The sequence below is a fragment of the Carcharodon carcharias genome, chromosome 15 (assembly GCF_017639515.1).
Source record: "Carcharodon carcharias isolate sCarCar2 chromosome 15, sCarCar2.pri, whole genome shotgun sequence".
Taxonomy (NCBI): Eukaryota; Metazoa; Chordata; class Chondrichthyes; order Lamniformes; family Lamnidae; genus Carcharodon; species Carcharodon carcharias.
The window spans coordinates 14,405,796-14,424,922 of NC_054481.1; the positions used below are offsets into that span (position 1 = coordinate 14,405,796).

A 19,127-nucleotide genomic window follows, 5' to 3' on the forward strand; every position below is an offset into this window, starting at 1 on the left:
ATAAGGCTCTGGTCAGACCACATTTAGAATATTGTGAGCAATTTTGGGCCCTGTATCTCAGGAAGGATGTGCTGGCCCTGGAGAGGGTCCAGAGGAGGTTCCCAGGAATGATTCCAGGAATGAAAGGCTTAACATATGAGGAACGTTTGAGGACTCTGGGTCTATACTCAATGGAGATTAGAAGGATGAGGGGGGATCTGATTGAAACTTACAAAATACTGACAGGCCTGGATAGAGTGGACGTGGGGAAGATGTTTCCATTAGTAGGAGAGACTAGGACCTGAGGGCACAGCCTCAGAGTAAAGGGAAGACCTTTTAGAACAGAGATGAGGAGAAACATCTTTAGCCAGAAAGTGGTGAATCTATGGAATTCATTGCCACAAAAGGCTGTGGAGGCCAGGTCACTGAGTGTATTTAAGACTGAGATAGGTAGGTTCTTGATTGGTAAGGGGATCAAAGGTTACAGGGAGAAGGTGGTAGAATGGGGTTGAGAAACTTATCAGCCATGATTGAATAGTGGAGCAGACTCGATGGGCGGAATGGCCTAATTTCTGCTCCTTTGTCTTATGGCTCCCTGTACCATGGTGCTGTGGTCAGTTTGCTCATTCTCCCTGCAGTCCTCGCTCTTGTGCACACAGCTTGCAAGAACCTCGTATGTTTTGGACAGTTGCAGGGGCTGAGGCTCCTCGAACGGTACTCCCTGGGTCCCCATACCTGCTTCACCTGTAGTCACAACCTTCTGTCCCTGATCACAGACCAAATTTGAATGACCTAATCTGAGGAGTGTGACTGCCTCCTGGAGCAAAGTGTCCAGGTAACTTACCCCCTCCCTGATGTGGCTCAATATCTGTAGCTCAGACTCCAGCTCCTCAACTCAGATCCGAAATTCCTCAAGCTGCAAACACTTACTATAGATGTGATCGCCCTGGATCACCTTGGTGTCAGCAGCATCCACATGCTGCAGCAGCAACACATCACCTGTCTTGCCATCGCTATCATATTTTATTTAATTAATTACTCTAGTATCCTTGCTCTTTACACTTGAAGAAGCCCCACTCTTTACACTTTATTTTTTTTCTATATCAGTATCGATCCTGTACTTAACCAGCTATTTTTAAGAAAAAGAGAACAAAAGACTAGAGACCTAAACGCAAACTAAAGAGCTTACTTTTACTTTAACTTTAAAGTCTAGAAATACTCACCAACAATCCGACTCCCCAATCAGCTGCTCTGTGCACTCTTTAATGGTCTCTTGTCTCTCTCTTCACGCTCTTTAATGGTCTCTCGCCTCACTCTCTCTCTCTCTCTCTCTGTGCCCTTTAATCATCTCTCATCTCTGCTTCTCCGCTCTCTTTAATGGTCTCTCATCTCTCTGTCTCTCCATGCTCTTTAATGGTTTGATGCTGACAGGTGTTTTAAAAGAGGCAGTAAAGACTCAGAAGTCTTTGGCAGAACAGAAATAGGAAAATATGGTTCCCATATATGAGAAGCATGATAGAGGCATATTTAACAAATTAGCTTAACTTCAATAATAAGATGACTAATGGAATCAATAATCAGGTATAAAATGGGGAAGTATTTGTGTGAAAATAACCTATTAAGTGACAGCCAGTGTGGCTTAGAAGGATAAATAATTCCAGGCCAATCTTGTATACCTTTCTTTTTTAGGAGATGATGACCCCATGATTTCATACAGCCAGTTCTGGTGTATTTATGTGGTGTAAGTTATGACACCCACCAATACTCTGTAGAACTGAATTCACCAGATTGTACACGGTCAGTTCATTTAGCTGTCCATTAGCACATCTCCAGCACAAATCCTGTGCAAAAGCAGGTGTACTGTGCTCGGGCTGCTTGGAAGTGAGAGTCAGCTTTAAATAGACAAATTTGACTGAAGGCTGCAGGACCAGGCTGGGAAAACAGCAGGTAAGTAAGAAAGTGCTTGGCTGAGTGAGTTCACCGTCAAATAGTTGTGTTGGAATACTCCTGTGTGATTTTGGTCCATTTTTCAAGACTGCCCCATTGGAGGATCTAGAATCAACAGCCACAGAGGGGAGAAAGGTAAACAGCTACAAAAGGAAACTTTCCAATTTCAATTAGATTAATCTTCAAGGAAGATTAAAGATATGAATAATGTGAATCCAAGATATTAAATCAGAAGGTATATCATCTGGAAAGCTCCCTTCTAAATTATTGCAATACCTATTGAGTGTCTTTTCCAGCTTTCTGGAGATAATGTCAATGAGCAGAAAGGTGTCTGAATGTCTACACTGAACTTTAGTTCCTGCCGTTCCCGTGGAGCATTGCCACAATGTCCTGTGATGATTACACTGAGTGTTTTAATGGAGACTGACTTACCACTACTGTACATTGAAAGTACCTTTGCTTTAAAGTCCTTCTTGTGCACTGAAACTGCTCAACTAAAACATATCATTCCAGAACATCGGAGGGAGCTTGCGCCACAAGGTTAAAAATCAGCTATTGCCATCATAAAGTTAAATCTGATTGCCCAAAGTCTAGACACATACTGGCACTAATAGTGAAATTGGTGTACACAGGTAATCAGATTAATGACTAGGCAATTATATATAATCAACCTTTCAAAGTATTGCAAGACTATCAGGGTGTCAGATATGTAAAGAACACCCTGTAATTCACTCCAGGATAACAGAAATTGGTATGTATGGTACTCATGATTGGATATAATAGTGACTCACTGAGCATAAAGCATTGGATAGGTTTCCTTAGAAATAAAAACCAAATTAATAACCATTGCACATTTCTTAACTGACTATTGTATTGATATCCTATAGCTGGAATTAAGTCAAGTGAACATTGTGGTATCGTTTATGACAACTGAACTGTGTCACAATACATCTCAAGTCTACTAGACAAATCCAGAATATGAAAACATAATGAGATTTGTAAAAGCCACTCCACTGAAGGTCAAACTCTGATTAAGAGTGTGCTGTAAGCATAAATTTTATGTGCCATTCATTTGTATGGCCCTAATTTCCAATAAGAGATTTTCCTCCTTCTTCTGAAATTTTTTTCTTCAATTCCAATTCAAAGATAGAGACATTAATGAAGCAAGATTTTGCCTGAGTGAGATGTCTAACTACGAATAATGTAAATGATTATCCTATAGCTTTTAGATAGTTGCTGTGCTTTGGAAGCGTTTCCACTTCAAAGACATGTTTTAATTGACTCATGTTAAGGGTATAATATCTCTTAATTTACTTCTCCTGTCTTGACTCATGGGGTAGTTATGTTAGGAGGTGGAGTGTGGGGTGCTGGTGGGTAATTCTAACTTTTTGCGATCATGCGGATACCTATGTTACATAGCTCACAATTTTTTTTGATTTCCATTGACTTCAATAGTGACGAGACCTCAGTGACACCGTTGTGGAATCAGTTGTTTGTGTTAATGGCATGTTAATTATATTGGTAAGATACGCAGAAGAAGGGCATTGCTAATTAAGTATTTAGAGCAATTATAAAGAAAGACTGCTGGGACACTGGGTGAGTAAGTATTAAGCAGATATAAGTAATGCTGCTTTCTCTGAGTAAACCCATTATCAAGAAAATTATTAGTGTCTAGTTTCATACTTCACCAACTGGCTTGGGATCGATATAACAGCTTGGACATATGCAAGAGTAGGTAGGAGAGACTCTTGTCTATCTTCCCCCTGTGGAGTATCTGGCCTCTACTTGGTGGCTGCCCACAGGAGCACAACTGAGCTCATAAACTTAGCACATAGGAGATCGCAGTTGCAAACCTGCATAAACTGAGGGTCCAACATCATTCTTTGTTCACAGCATTATTTGAATCCTTGCTGCTAAGAATAATGATTGAAATGAAGAGATTTTCCTTGTCAAATTTAATTCTGCTTTCTCTTAGCAAGAAATACATATAGTTAAATGGGTAATGTTTCTAAATCTTCTCTGCCAGATGGTAAATCAAACTCAGTGAATATATCACTACACATCTTTGTTTCTGTAGGAATTGCCATTTCTTAAGGAGTCAGCAGTGATGAATGTTAAGATACACTAAGGTTAATATTGTCTTTCAATTACTTACAGATCTTCATGCAGATAATCAATTTTTTGAACGACTTAGTCTTTTATGTTTCCTGACTGGTCTTGGAAAGCTACTGCACACATGATTGACTTTTTCCATTTCACATTTCCCAATATTGTTTGTGGTTTCATTATAATATGGGGTGGGATTTTGAGTTCTGGTGCGCTGACACAGTGGGCCAGGGAGCGGCTGGGAAATGGGCCACCACCTGCGATTGGCCCCTGGCCACGATTTTATGCTGGCTTGGCCAATTAACGGCCAGCCAGTGTGAAAGGGGCGCTGAAATGCTCAGCACTGCTGGGATGGGGGCAGGAGGATGGCGAGCGCTGAAGTCAGCGGGGGACCACTCACAGAAAGCTCCCTGACGGCAAAGAGCTGCCTCAGGGAGCTGAAGAATTCAAAAGCCATAAATAAAGATTTTCAAATGCCAAAAAAAATGTCCACGCATCAGGATCAGTCACCTGAACATATGGCTGATTTAAATTCTGTCCAAACATTTTTATCTTTTTCTTAATTAATATCAGAAAACTCATCCCGCCCTTGGATGAGGTTTCCTCAAAAAGGCAAAGGCTGCCTGGCTGATTCACCTGCCCGCCAACCATAATGTTGGATGGGCAACAAAAAATCAACATTGATTACTATGTTAATGGCCTTAATGGGCTCCTTGATTGTCGGCGGGCATGTTGCCGACTCTCATGCTTGCCCGCCAACTGAAATATTGCGTGAGTACATGATGACATCAGTACGCTTGCCCAACGTCATCATGCGCTATTTCATGCTCGAGTGGGTCATGCATATGCCCACACACCGAGCGAAAAATTCTGCCCATGAACATTCTTAAAAGGCACCCTTGAAGAGTTCAGAATGGTTTTAAAGTTCTCAATAAATCCAGCTTGTCACAACCCTGAAGCATTTAAAAGAAATCTCAAGATTGCGATCAATAGATTTTTGCTGGCTAAGGGTATTGAGGCATATGAAGCAAAATGGAACTGAGAATCCACATTCTGTTTAATATACTAGCTAACTGATTGGATAAGTTGACAGCTGGTTTAAACATGGAGCAAATGAGTTTTCTGTCAGCTAAATCTAAACAAAATGTTTTGGATCATATGTTGCACCCATCAAAAGCATATACTGGAATTCTGTTAATTATTGCTAGTAACTATTTTACCAGTATAACAAGTACCACAAATCTCACATCCCTTTGTGTACTTGTAATGATACCGTGCAAGCATTAGTGGCATCATTTGGTGCCAATTCCTATAATCTCTATATTTTTGTTAATTTAACTGTGTTCTATTTACGTCATATAAGTTTTTGGCCTTGAAATGATACTGTCCAAATATCACTGAATAAACATTCTACATATTCCAATGAATCCCTCTCTGTTATTTTAATGCATGTTAACCCATTTATTTTAGAGAGGTTTAAGTGGCTGAATAAAGGAATTTTACATAAAATTCAAAAGCTAATATTTGCCAGCATAAATCCCATAGCATGTTAATATTTTTCTACCAAATTGGTATGTTCAATATCATCTTTGTGCAGGTGTAAGTTTGCCATTGTAAAATAGAGAACAGGTGCTTTGTAATAAATGGCTGATGAATAGGTTAACAAAAATAGCTTTCTGTGGCCTGATATTCCACACCCATATTTATAATCTCACGGTGCACCCACTTCAGCCCCTGACTCCTATCCCGAGTTAAATTTGGGACTAGAAATTTCATTTTTTCACATGCTTTAATCAATTCTGTGTTCTCTCTACTAATCTAGGGTCAGAATCTGTGGTAATTATGTTTCTTCTCTTAAATCTAAAAAAGTATATGAGGAGCTGTAGCAAAGTCAGTGGGATGAGAAGGTAACTGGTGTTTACACCATTTTGTGAATAACTATACATTTCTGAATCTGGACAAATCTGTGGTTCATGTGCAGGTGAAATGGAAGAGCTGGAGAGTTTGTGGCTGACTGGAATCTGTCACAATGAGAAGAATGAGGTGATGAGCAGCCAGTTGGATGTTGACAACATGGCAGGTGTGTTTTACATGCTGGCTGCCGCTATGGCCCTAAGCCTGATCACCTTCGTGTGGGAACATTGGTTTTACTGGAGCCTGAGGCACTGCTTCATGGGAACCTGTACTGGGAAACCAGGACTACTCTTCTCAATTAGCAGGGTAAGTAAAGAAAAACTGTAGCCTGACTAAATATTTTTGCTACATGAGTTATTTAAGCATCTTTCTTCTTACCTTTACATGCATTTAAATCCTAATTTTATGAAATACGATACTTTTAAAAAGTATCCAGTTTTAGGCTTCATCTCAAATATTACCGTTAAATTACACTCAGTGCTGAGGCAGTCTGCTGACAGACTAAAAGTAAAGTAATTTGCAAAATTGCGCTATTAAAAAGAACAGCAGTTCTTCCACCACTTGATCCCTCACTGCTTTTCCTGTTCATTGCAGCTGAAAGTTAAATTTCCACCCATAAATTTCACCATATGACTATTGGCAGGATAATTTGAGAACCTGATACCACATTAACAATTCACCCACCTAGAACCACACAGCACAGAAGGAGACAATTTGACAATTTGTGCCTGTGCCTTGTCTCTGAAAGAGCAAAGCAATTAGTCTTACTCCCTCGCTCTTTCCCCTGCAAATAACTCCTTTTTAAGTAAGAATCCAGGTTCCTTTTGAAAGTTTCTATTGAATCGGTTTCCACCATCCTTTAAGGCCGTGCCCTCCAGATCATAACAAATTCACTGTGTAAAAAATACGCAAAAAGAGAGTGAGCACATAGAAAGTAAGTGTCATTGATTGCGCAATTCATTCTCACCATACTCCTATATATAGTATATATGTATTATTTATATAAAGAGCTAGCTACTCAAATCCTATTTTTGTTCTCTTTCTTAATACCTTTTATTATTTAACTATCACTTAATTGTTGTGATTGATTGAGCTTCTATACCTATGTATGATAATACATGTCACATACAACGCTTTTGACCTAAAAACATTTTTAAGCAGCTCTCCCTCCCCCACCCCACCTTTACAATTCTGGTACTAATTCTAAACTGATTCTCCCTTGTCACGGATACACAAACCAGTAGGAATATTGGCCTAAAATTTATTCTTTTGCTTTGGTTCAGATCTGAATACCTGTTAGCTGATTTTGGTAGACCGCTAGGTCAGCTCTTTGGTATCAGGTGCAATTCTGGCTCTAAGTCTAGGGAACATGGAAATGAGAAGCAAGTTGGGGAAGTGAAATTTCGTGACGTGGGTACAGTTAAAGAGAGTGTCAACATAGGGGTGATGAAAAATCTGAAAAACCATCGGAAATTCTCAAAAGATATCTCGCCCCATTCACACACATTACCATGACTAAAAGAGTCAGGATGTTAAAAATATACAGACAAAATTAAAGGGGAAAAATCCAAGGTGCATACATGAGTCTGCAGTCCCAATGACAGAGCAGCACAGCATTTAAGCCCCTGATTAAACACTGTTGAATGGAAGTGCTGTGTGAAGTTGTTGCAAGTGTAATTATCCTCTGTGGCAAAAAATAAATAATTTACAACAATTAGCACAAAGATTTATATGAATATAAGTGTCAGAAGAAAATAAAAACAAATGGCTGAAATCTACTTACCATAATATTACTGTGTCCTTTCCATATTTTATAATGACTTCCTCCAGTAAACCTGGATGTCCATTCCATGGTGTAATACATGCCCGCAAATAGTGTACAGAATTGACATCTCCCCAGTTTAATTTTTAAATGAAGTGACTTCCGATATTCATAGCAGATAGTTACTTTATCATTGGTTCTGCCTCAGTAAACTAGATCAAGACGCAAAATGCCTAGAGGCTACCGCTAATATTCTTCTCCTGGTGTCACATCAAAGTTTATTACGGAAAATGAAAGAACATGGTGTGAGGGTAGCATATTAGCATGGATAGAAGATAGGCTGGCTGGCAGAAAACAGCGAGTATGCATAAATGGGTCTTTTTCAGATTGGCAGGATGTGATGAGTAGAGTCCTACAGGGGTCTGTGCTGGGGCCTCAACTTTTTACAATTTACATCAATGACTTTGGTGAGTGGAGTGAAAGCATGCTAACTAAATTTGCAGATGACACAAAGATAGGTATGAAAGTATGTTGTGAAAAGGACATGAGGAGGTTGCAGATGGATATAGATAGGTTGAGTGAGTAGGCAAAGATCTAGCAAATGAAGTTTAATGTGGGAAAATGTGAAGTTGTTCACTTTGGCAGGAAGAACAAAAAGAAGGGTATTACATAAGTAGAGAACGGTTGCATAATTCTGGGATGCAGAGGGATCTAGGTGTTCTAGTACATTAGTCACACAATGTTCGTATGCAGGTACAGCAAGTAATTAAGAAGGCTAATGACATGCTATCTTTTATTACAAGAGGAGTTGAACATAAAAGTGAGGATGTTATGCTTCAGTTTTCAGGGCATTGGTGAGACCGCACTTCGAATACTGTGTGCAGTTTTGGTCTCCTTCTTGAAGTAAGGACGTAAATGCGTTAAAGGCAGTTCAAAGGAGGTTTACTAGATTGACCTGGAATGAGTGGGTTGTCTTATGAGGAAGGTTTGGACAGACTGGGCTTGTTTTCATTGGAGTTTAGAAGAGTGAGGGGTGACTTGATTAAAGTATTCAAGATCCTGAATGGCCTTGACAAGGTGGATGTGGAAAGAATGTTTCCTCTTGTGGGTGAGTCCAGAACTAGGGGGCACTGTTTCAGAATTAAGGGTCACCCTTTTAGAACAGAGATGAGGAGAATTTTTTTTCTCACAGAGGGCTATGCAACTTTGGAATTCTCTGTCTCAGAAGGCGGTGAAGGCAGGGCCATTGAATATTTTTAAGGCAGAGGTAGATAGATTCTTGTTAGGCAAGGGAATCAAAGGTTACTGGAGGTAGATGGGAACGTGGAATTCGAAACACAAGCTGATCAGCCATGAATGGTCGACTCCTGTTCCTATTTTATATGTTCTTATGTTCTCTCTATCCAATTCGCAAGACATTACTCACAGCTGTGTTAGAAGGGCTGGGTGGACCAGTAGGTCTTCTCCTGCCGTTATTTTCGTACATTTATATGTACAGCGTTGAGAATGCACTCATTTTTGTCATTATTTACTATATGTTGCATAATCTTGATATAATGCTCTTATTCACCTTCTGGGCAGTAAGACATACTGCTGGAGATAAAGGAGAAGGAAAAGTAGCACAAAGAGGGAGAACAAAAAAGCAACATTGACCACAAGTGTCCTTAGCTGCCAGAGCCCTTAGAGCGCAGCTCATCCTAGAGCAGTTCGCATTAACCATCCCTCCTGTTCCCAGTATGCCAACCGTCTCACAATCCCTATCATTACCATCATTACTACTACCATCCGATTGCTTCCCTTCAGTGCAGCCTTCTGGGCTTCCTTCAATACACATATTAACGCCCACACCAAGTACAGAATAAAACATTCAATATCTCAATTCCATTTGTGTATGATATTCAGCAGGAGTACATAGGAATGTCCCTTCTGTAACCCTTTAGTGCTTGCCTTGTGTGCTTATTTACCTTTCCTAGTGTGCCACTGAGGTGCTTCTCCGGTGACTAGTTTGGGAGGTGGGAGACTGAGCTATTGAGAACATTTCAGATGGCTATGGTGGGTGATTCTGAGCTTTGAGGGCTTAGCTGCAAACTGCAGCTCTCAACTTGAACTGGGTAGTCTGGTCCAGATCGTTGTTTGGCACTAACAAGGGCACTGGTGGAGTTTGCTGGTAGGGAAGCAGGTATGGTGGATACCTGGAATGCCAGCAGGTTCCTCTCTCAGGGAGCCACGATCACTCTCCTAGGATATAGCACATCTACAACTCTGCACAAGAGTAATGTGATGCTCCATTGTGTTGTGTTCATGGAGCTGACCGCTCGCTCCATGTTAGATAGAATGGTCTCCATGCTTTAACACTGCTTAGAGTCAGACTCCTCCATGGCCAGAATACTGCCGTCGGCATGTGGGGGCAGGCCTGACATGGCAACGTGCAAAGTGACGCGAGATAATGTTGGGCATGCGTCCCGAAGTCATTGCGCGTCATTTAGATCTTTCGCTCGGCGGGCACACGCCACAGGGGGCTGCACGCCCACTGAACTGTCAAAGGCCTATTAAGGTCATTAGGAAACTAGTTAAGCTAATTAACAGCGCAGCTCATCCGACCTTAAGGTTGGCTGGCAGGCAAAGAGCCCAAGGTGCCTTCACGTTTTTCAGGAAACCTCATCCATGGGCGGGATGAGTTTTCCTGAAAGTTTTATTAAATAAATAAAAAAATTTCCCGAAATAAAAAAACATGTCCCATGATAACTTTTTTAGTGCTTTATTTAATTATTTCAATATCAACTTTATCCCCCTGAGGCAGCTCCATGCGCAAAAGAGCACAAGCCCTGACTTTCCCTCCTCCCCCACCGCCCGCACAGGTAGCGCTGAGCACCACTGGCTGTGCATCATGCTGAGCCGACCTTAATTTGCCCGCCCTAATAAATGGCGGCAGACAATCATGGACGGCGATCGGCTCTGCACCTGCTCCCACCCAGCCCGCCTGACATAGGTAAGTTTCTGGCCCATGTTCTGGGCTTTAATGCAGCAGCGCACCTAACATTTTCTGGTGTGTGCTTATGTGCCTTCTTTAGCAGTCTGTTCTCTTAATCTCAACCTCTGGCAAGCTGGCACTTGTGGGGTGCTATCCCTATGTCCTAGCTCCTGTGAACACCCATCCTTTCGCCTACCTTCCTAAAGTGCATGTGGTGCCCCAATTTGTGTTGGCTAGGATTAGATCAAGTGAAGGTGCATCTGCAGGAAGGCTGGTCTTCTGTTCTTGAAAGGGCACAGAGGTCACCACATTCCTGGCACCAGAAATAAAATGAGGATTGGGTTTCAGTGTGAAGGAAGAATCTAAACAGAAGTGGCAGGTCAAGGCTTCTGCAGTTTGTCATGCAGAGTGTGTACGAAGAGATAAGGGTAAGAAGGGAGAATGATGATCAAGTGGGAAGAAATCCTGTGCAAGAACTTCTCCAGCATTCCCACTCCCCACACCCATGACCCTTTACCTGCCTCTGAGGGCCCGTATGTTTTCTTCCAGTGCAGTGGGACTGTGTTTATCTGACCTGTCACTTGAGGCCACAGACATAATTACTGTAAGTAAACACAATCCTGTGGTCAATTGGAGATTACATGTTGCTGATGAGGGAAGTTTGCAGATTAGAAGGTACTTAAAATTTTCCAGCTACAAGTAAGAAGAAACCAGCATGAAACAAGGGTGGAAATTAATTGTGACCGTGGGAGCGGGCATGATAGTGGTGAGGGAGGTGGGAGGATGAAATTTCGGCAGAAGTACCTGCATCAGATTCCTGGTGTTGGTGCAACCTCGCCAGTTAAGTTGGGAGTTGGAAGGACCTGATGTGGACAACCTGTCAGTAGGCTCATTAACAAGACAATTGACACCAATTCTCCCTAAGCCCACCACAATTTAGCGATGACTCAGGGTTTAAATGGTAAATCTCGGGGACAGGACTTCCACCCCTGGAGTCCTCAATCCTGGGGAAGGCCAGACGATGGCCAATTAAGTGCCTGATGGACACTTAATTCCATTGGACTGCCCGCGTGGAACTGAGTGGATTCCCTACCTATTCTGCAACTGATGGGCGACACCCCCTTGGACCCATCAAATCTACCCAAGGATTTGGCAAGAACTTGTAAATTTCTGGCTCCAGGATGCACCATCTACCTTTCTCTCTATTATTTGTATATTTTTGAGCCGTTAAAGCCTGGCAGTCTAAGTATGATGCCTGAGGCATAAGTGTGAAAGATGCTCTCAAAGATTAACAACACTACAGAAAGAATAGTTTGTTCTCAAATGAAGTTTTAACTACTATCAGTTTTGGGTCATAGTGATGAGCAAATATCAGGATGCTCAGTTCTTCAAGAAAAAGTGCACACAATCTCTGATTGTTTCAAACTCCAAGGGAAAAACTTTCCTCCCGTTGGGGGGGAAGTGCGGGAGCGGGTGTGTGCAGGTGCACCACCGATTGGCGCCCCTGATTGGGGGTGTGCCGCCATTTTACGTGGGTGGACCAATTAAGGCCCGCCCAGCATGACATCTGCTCGGAAGCGCTATGTGCTTCCTGTGTGGGCGGGGGTGGGGAGGGGATTCCCTCTGCCGGGTGTGCGCTCTTTTGCGCATGCGCATGAAAGAGCGCGTAGATCTTCCTGAGGCTAAGTGCTGCCTCAGGGAGATAGGCTCAGAATTAAAATTTGTAATACAAATGATAAAAAAAATTTCCCTGACGTCCCCTCATGTGACACTGTCACATGAGTTGGGACATGTCCATAACTTTTATTGAAACCTCTAATAAAAATTTAAATACCATCATGAAACCTCATCCTGCCCGTGGATGGGGTTTCATGCTTTTTCCAAAGTCCGCCAGGGCTCCCGGCCTGCCCGCCAACTTTAAGGTTGGACGGGCAGGTCCATTAATGACTTTAGTTAGTTCTTTAATGGCTTCAATAGGCCGTTGACAGGTCGGCGGGTACGCAGCTGACCTGGCTGTGCCTCCGCTGACCTGGAAATGGAAATGACGCGGGGTGACATCAGGAGTTCCACCCAATGTTGCCCCACGTCATTTTACACATCAGCAAGCTGGCCCCACCTCCACTTGCCAACTAGAAGATCCTGCCCCAAGTATTTAATTTTTGCCAAAGCGAATATTCACATGTACAGGAATATAGACAGCTCAAATCCACATTCCTATTCCCCTTCAACTTATTTTGTTAACATTTGAAACTCTTTAAACTTCAGTCAGAGTTGTGGGGTGGCAGGAGTGGGGCCGTAAAATGTGGCGAGCTGTTCAAAAGTCCATTGACTTTGGTGGGACACCAAAATCCTGCCAGTGTAAAATTCCGCCCGTGGTCCCATTATGATTATTTATGTAGATGCAGCTTCTTAGCAACAGCATGTTAATGTCATGGATCAAACTCCCCTTCACAGAGATTTGTTGTTGGGTTACAGATACCAGTACTGGAAGAATACTTTGTTTGTCCCAGCATGAATGAAATATTGCGTAGAAAGTTTAAAAAAAATAATAATTTGTACATACACATATCATTTCTTTTTGCATTTTCCCTGGCACAATGGAAAGAAATTACTTCTATCTGAAGTATCTGTATTTTACAATTTAATTATCTTTCAGTAGATTACCTCTAACATTACCTTTGAGGGGAACAGAAAAGGGATTGTGCAATATGAAGCCTGCCACACAATACCTTAGTTTTCCTCTATTAGTGAATGAAAAGCACACAATGAATTGGAATGGATACCAAAAGTATCCATTTATTTTGAGCTTACTGACAAAAATGAATACTAACTTAAGACTCTCAAGAACCCTACTCTTCCAAAGTAACTCATTGGCTGTAAAGTGCCTTGGGATATTCTGAGCTTGTAAAGGGCACTATATAAATATAAGCCTTTCTTTCTTTAAGACTTGAGCTTTATATAAGAATTACATTCTCCATAACGATTTTCAAATTCAGGGCTTAGTTCAAAAGAGATGATTCACCACGCAGTTGGTTAGATAGCCCTAAGGGATTGGCGAATAGCTTTGTATGTATGTAGAATTAAAGATGCAATATGCGGAATTTGATGCACTGCCCCCACACCTAGCAATGAATGTGGAGGTGAGGAGGTGCTGTTTGATCGGGTGGAAAGGGTGAGCAGCTGCTCCCAAAAAGCTCCCAACGACTAAGTCCAGGGTGGGAAGTCTATTAATGCCCACTTAATGACCTCATTCTGCCACTGCTGGCATTAACCCAGTGGTGGGGCAGGGGAGTGGGGGAGTTCAGCCTTATGGAGGGAGTTCGCTTGCAGCCTAGTGGGGGTGGGGGCCCTCGTTCAAAGGCACTCTGTGTCTGATTGAGGAACCTGGCATCGGGAAGTAAGTGACCCGCTAAGAGTCACCCTCCTGTCTTTTTTTCCAACGTCCCTCCACATCCTTGCCGGTGACCCCCTCCCCGTAAATCCCTCTCCACCCTCACTTGCCTTACTCCAGGTAGCCAACGAAGATCTCTGGTGAAGGTCCAAGTGTATTACCGGCAGCAGCTATTGCTCCTGGTAGTGCTACTGGTAATGGAGAGTTGCCAGCCTCTGACTAACTGACTCGGGGGTGGGATTTCGAACCTACTGGGGGAAGTCTACAATTAAATGTTCCCCATGGGGCTGGGAGCCTCGATGACAGTGTTTCCACTGCCAATTAGGATTTAATTCCCTCAGGGCTTAGGTCGGTGGGTGTGCCACCAGTTTTGGTGGCTGGCACGGGCCCCCCACCACCCTCATTAAATTCTGCCCAATATCTTTTAAATATTTTCTTGATAATATGCTGGCATGAATAGTATAGTTATTATGTTGTTGGATTAGTAATTCAGATGCCTGAGACATGAGTTCAAATCCCACCATGGCAGCTGGGGAATTTAAATTCAGTTAATTAAATATATCTGGAATAAAAAGCTCATGTCAGTGATGGTGACCATGAAAGTAAAGGAGTGTTGTAAAAATCCGTCTGGTTCACCAAAGTCCTTTATAGGGAAGGAAATCTGCTGTCTTTACCTACATGTGACTCCAGACCCACAGCAGTGTGGTTGATTCTTAACTACTCTCTGAAATGGCTTAGCCACCCAGTTGTATCAAATGGCTGTGAGCAGGTAAAATGAGAATCACCACATGGACTGCACTGGTTGAAGAAAGTAGCCCACCACCATCTTCTCAAAGGCAATTGGAATGGACAATAACTTTTGATCTTGCAAGTGATGTCCACATCCTTTGAATGAATTTTAAAAATGCCACACAATATTTATTGGTTTGTAATGAGAAATTTGTGGGATTTTGCTTGAAACAATATACTTCATTGAGACATTGTTTTCAATGTCCTATTCTGATAGCTCCTAATTTTTGTCTCAGCCTTTCAAAGTCTCAAATATGTCACAAAAGCTTGAAACAAATTCTACAGTTTTGATTGCATGTATTGCTGGAATGAAGTACTTTGCTAAAAAGATAATTTTTAATGTAATATTCCTGACAAATTGGTAGCTAGCAGCACTAATATTATTTGATAATGATATCAACATGGAACCACTAGAAGCGGAATATCACTGATCTGGTAATTTCAATCACATCCTGCACACAATTTTTCTAAGTGGATAGTCATGAAAGCTTGAGGAATAAAAAACAACGTGAATGAAATTTCAACTATTCTAATAGCTTTGATTTCTGATAGTATGTGAGGCAATTAATTAAAAGTCTTGTGCTGAGACAATCAATTTATGCAATTCTTAATATAAATGAACTACTTTTGAGCCAACGAATTCATGCTCATTTGTTCTTGCTGAACAGCTGTTTGTATTGTAATGGATGGCAACAACAACAATAACTTGCATTCATATAGCATCTTTGACTGTTTCCCCAAGGAACTTCAAAGTAGAGCTATCAAGCAAAATCCTAAGCCACATAGGATGGGTGACCAAAAGCTTGGTCAAAGAGGTAGATTTTAGGAATGTTTTACAGGAGGAGAGAATGGTAGAGAGACAAAGAGGTCTAAGGAAGGAATTCCGCAGCTTAGGGCCAAGGCAGCTGAATGCACGGCCCCCAGTGGTAGAGCAATTAAAATCGGAAATGCAAAATTGGAAGAACTCAAAGATCTTGTAGGATAGTAGAGCTGGAGGAGTTATAGAAGTAGAGATCCGAAAACAAGGATGAAAATTTTAAAGTTGCGGTGTTGCCAGACTGGAAGCCAATGTCAGTCAATGAGCACATGTGATGGGTGAAGGGCAGTTGGTGTGAGTTAGCACAGCATGAACCACAGCTGCTATGGTGGATTGCTGATATCACTCCCGTAGTTTGGTCATTGGCAGAATCTTATCTATTGTTCAATTTACTTCACTAAAATATTGAACATTGGCCTGTTGTTAACTCCTCAGCTAAAGGCAGGTAAAACTGTGAACGCTGGTAATCTGAAATAATGTAAAAGCTGGAAATATACAAAAGGTCAGACAGTATCCCTCCCCCCGCCCCAGGAAAAACAAAGTTGGTGTTTTTAGGTGTAGAATTTTTGTCAGGTTGAAAGGCAGAGAATTCAAAGAAGTGCAAAAACAAAGTTGAAGGGAGATCAACATGTAAAAGTCACAAATAAAAAGAGAAAATGCTGGGAATATTCAGCAGGTCTGGCAGCATGGATGGAAAGAGAAACAGAGTTAATGGTGAGTATCTTGTTAAGGCATTGGGGTCTTGCCTGTGGCTGGAGAGCTGGCAAGAGATCCGTGCTGTCTCTTTTCGGAAAGGCCCTCTGACCCACATGTCAATCAGGCAGTGGTGAGGCCAGCGATGGGCCTCACCCTGGAATCAAGACCCTGGAGGCAGAAGTCTCGCCTACCGAGAACTGCCAACCAATCAGAGGCTAGAAGCTCTAGTGCTCAGCAGTGCCACTGGGGAAGATGTGGCTGCTACTGGAAGGACACCTCCTCTCAACCCCCACTGGAATCCCAGGATTGCAGAGCAACACAGGGTAGAATTTTCATTCTGTTGGGGGGGGTTGTGCAGGGGCGGGTGCGGGCAGGAGTGGATCTGATCGGTGCTCCCGATTGGGTTCACGCTGCCATTTTATGTGGGCAGGCCAATTAAGGCCCGTCCAGCGTGATGTGCACCCGGAAGCCTGTGCGGGTGGGGGGTGGGGTTCTCTGAGTCAGGAGTGCGCTCTTTTGCGCATGCGTGCAAAAGAGCACAGAAATGTCCCTGAGGCACAGAGGTGCCTTGGGGAGATAAGTTTTAAGTTTTAAAAGGTAAATAAAGTGGAGAAATAATTTTAATGACGTCCCTTCAAGTGAAATGGCGACATGAGCTGAGACACATGCATTAATTTTAATAAAACTTTGTGTGAAAATTTTAAATCATTCATGAAACCTCATCCCGCCCGTGGATGAGGTTCCGTGAAAAATGCGAAGGACACCTGGGCTCTTCGCCTGCCCCCCACCACTCTTAAGGTTGGATGGGCAGCTCAGTTAATTGCTTAATTGCCTTTTTAAATGGCCTTAATAGGCCTTTGACAGTTTGGCTGCGCGCCCACTGAACTGAAAGTCTAAATGATGTGCGGTGACATCGGGACACACGCCCGACATCACCCTGCATCATTTTACACCTCGGCGAGTGGGCGCCGCCACCACTCGCCGAGCTGAAGATTCAGCCCCAGGTCACAGGTAAGTAATGTGGAAGGGGATATGGGGTTTTGTGAGGTGGGAGTCATGGGAAGAGGTGTGTAGTGGGGTCAGCAGAAAGGACAGGTGGGTGGCTTTCAGAAGCTCCCCCTGCCCGATGTCGAGTGCCTTCAACAGGCACTGAGTGCCTTTGATCGAGGAACCACCCCTCCCTGCCAGGAGGTAACAAGCTGGCCACAAGGTTTAAGCTGCCGTGCACGCCACATGACAACAGGCCTGCCTGCAACTGGGTTAAAAGCAATGGCAATGGGATGAGGCCCTTAAGGGCTTCAATTGACAACGGGACGGGAAGGTTAACCATGGGCCTTCCCACCCATAACTTAATACTGATGGGGGCGGGAAGGTGGTGGGGTTCAGGAATGCCACCATCCCATCTAATTAAATGCCCTTCCTGCCTCCAAGCCTGCCCAAGATTCCGCCCAACGTTTCAGGTCTGTGACTTTCATCAGAAGTTATGATGAAAGGTCACAGAACTGAAAAGTTAACTCTGTTTCTCTCTCCACAGATGCTTCCAGAACTGCTGATTATTTCCAACATCTGCTGTATTTTGCTTTTGAAGTAGAAGTCACAAATACATTAAATGTAATGGAAGAAACTGAGCCCTAAATTTGAAAGGAGCGAGCTATCAGGGGACCATATGGAAGTATACAAAGAGAAGTTTTTCATGTTCTTACTGCCCTATTTACACTCGAAAATGGAACAGTAGCAGGACCAAAATAGTACATGAAAAGACTCACCACTGAGTCTCCATCTGTGCTAGTTTTTGGGTGGGTTTTGATCCAGGTGGCCAGAGCTTCCTCCAGATACAGGCAGGAGCCTCAGGAATGTATGATAATCAGGGTCAAATGACATAGCATTTCTTCCATAAAGGGAACATTTGCTGTCAATGACTGGAGAAATATGACCAATCATTTAACATTGCACAGGTTTCTTCAACTGATGAGTAGACCCTAAGTTTACAGTGTTATATTAAAAAGTATTTAAAATACTGTTTTGCTATTTTGGGATATTTTCAAATGGACTCTTCAGGGTAGCAGCTTATATAAAGTATAGTACATCCAAAAGTCATTTTTATCCTTTATATGTTCACAGCATAGAAACATCCTTTAAGGATATAAACTTTAAAGGTTAAACACTTCCCAGCTGTTTAATTTTTATAAGGCTATATTTATGGGATGCTGTAGTTTATGGAAAAATGGTGCTGCAGGATTTGCAGAGCGTGCTGGTGCTCCTATACCTTTATGTAGTGATAGAAAACTGAAAACATAGATTAAGCTATAGGCAGAAAAGCCATATCAATGTGCAGTTTGGATTGACATTCATCTTTTATTTATCAGTTTGGTTTCTTTTCAGCATACGGTTTATGTATGAACCATAGAGTTTGAAGGTCAAAAAATTGGTACCAGCCATGCAAGCAAAGACACACTCTTTCTTCTGCAATACCAGTGAAATAGTCAATGATTCATAGAAGAAGGAAGACAATTAACTATATTGCATTTGGCAAAGTATAATGTAGAAAGACATTACATTACTGATACAGAACCATCAGCTTCCATTGATCTTCTCATTGCACTTAAGTTTAATCAACTAATTATTTGACTAGTATGCATTTATTCTGACAAAGTAGACGGCAAAGTTATTAAGAAAAATGAGTGTGATCATTATATCAGATATTTATGTATGGCTTTTATGCTGAAGTCTCTCTAAGGAAGTTGCATTTCATTAG

At 42.2% G+C, this 19,127-nt stretch overlaps 1 protein-coding gene across 1 annotated transcript in view; it reads left to right on the forward strand.

Moving 5' to 3' along the window:
• Positions 1–19,127, forward strand: part of grin2aa (glutamate receptor, ionotropic, N-methyl D-aspartate 2A, a) — a 376,984-nt gene that overhangs the window by 352,009 nt on the left and 5,848 nt on the right. The window contains exon 11 of the mRNA XM_041206490.1: positions 6,014–6,252. Coding sequence (XP_041062424.1) covers positions 6,014–6,252 — 239 coding nt within the window. The remainder of the gene's footprint in view (positions 1–6,013; positions 6,253–19,127) is intronic.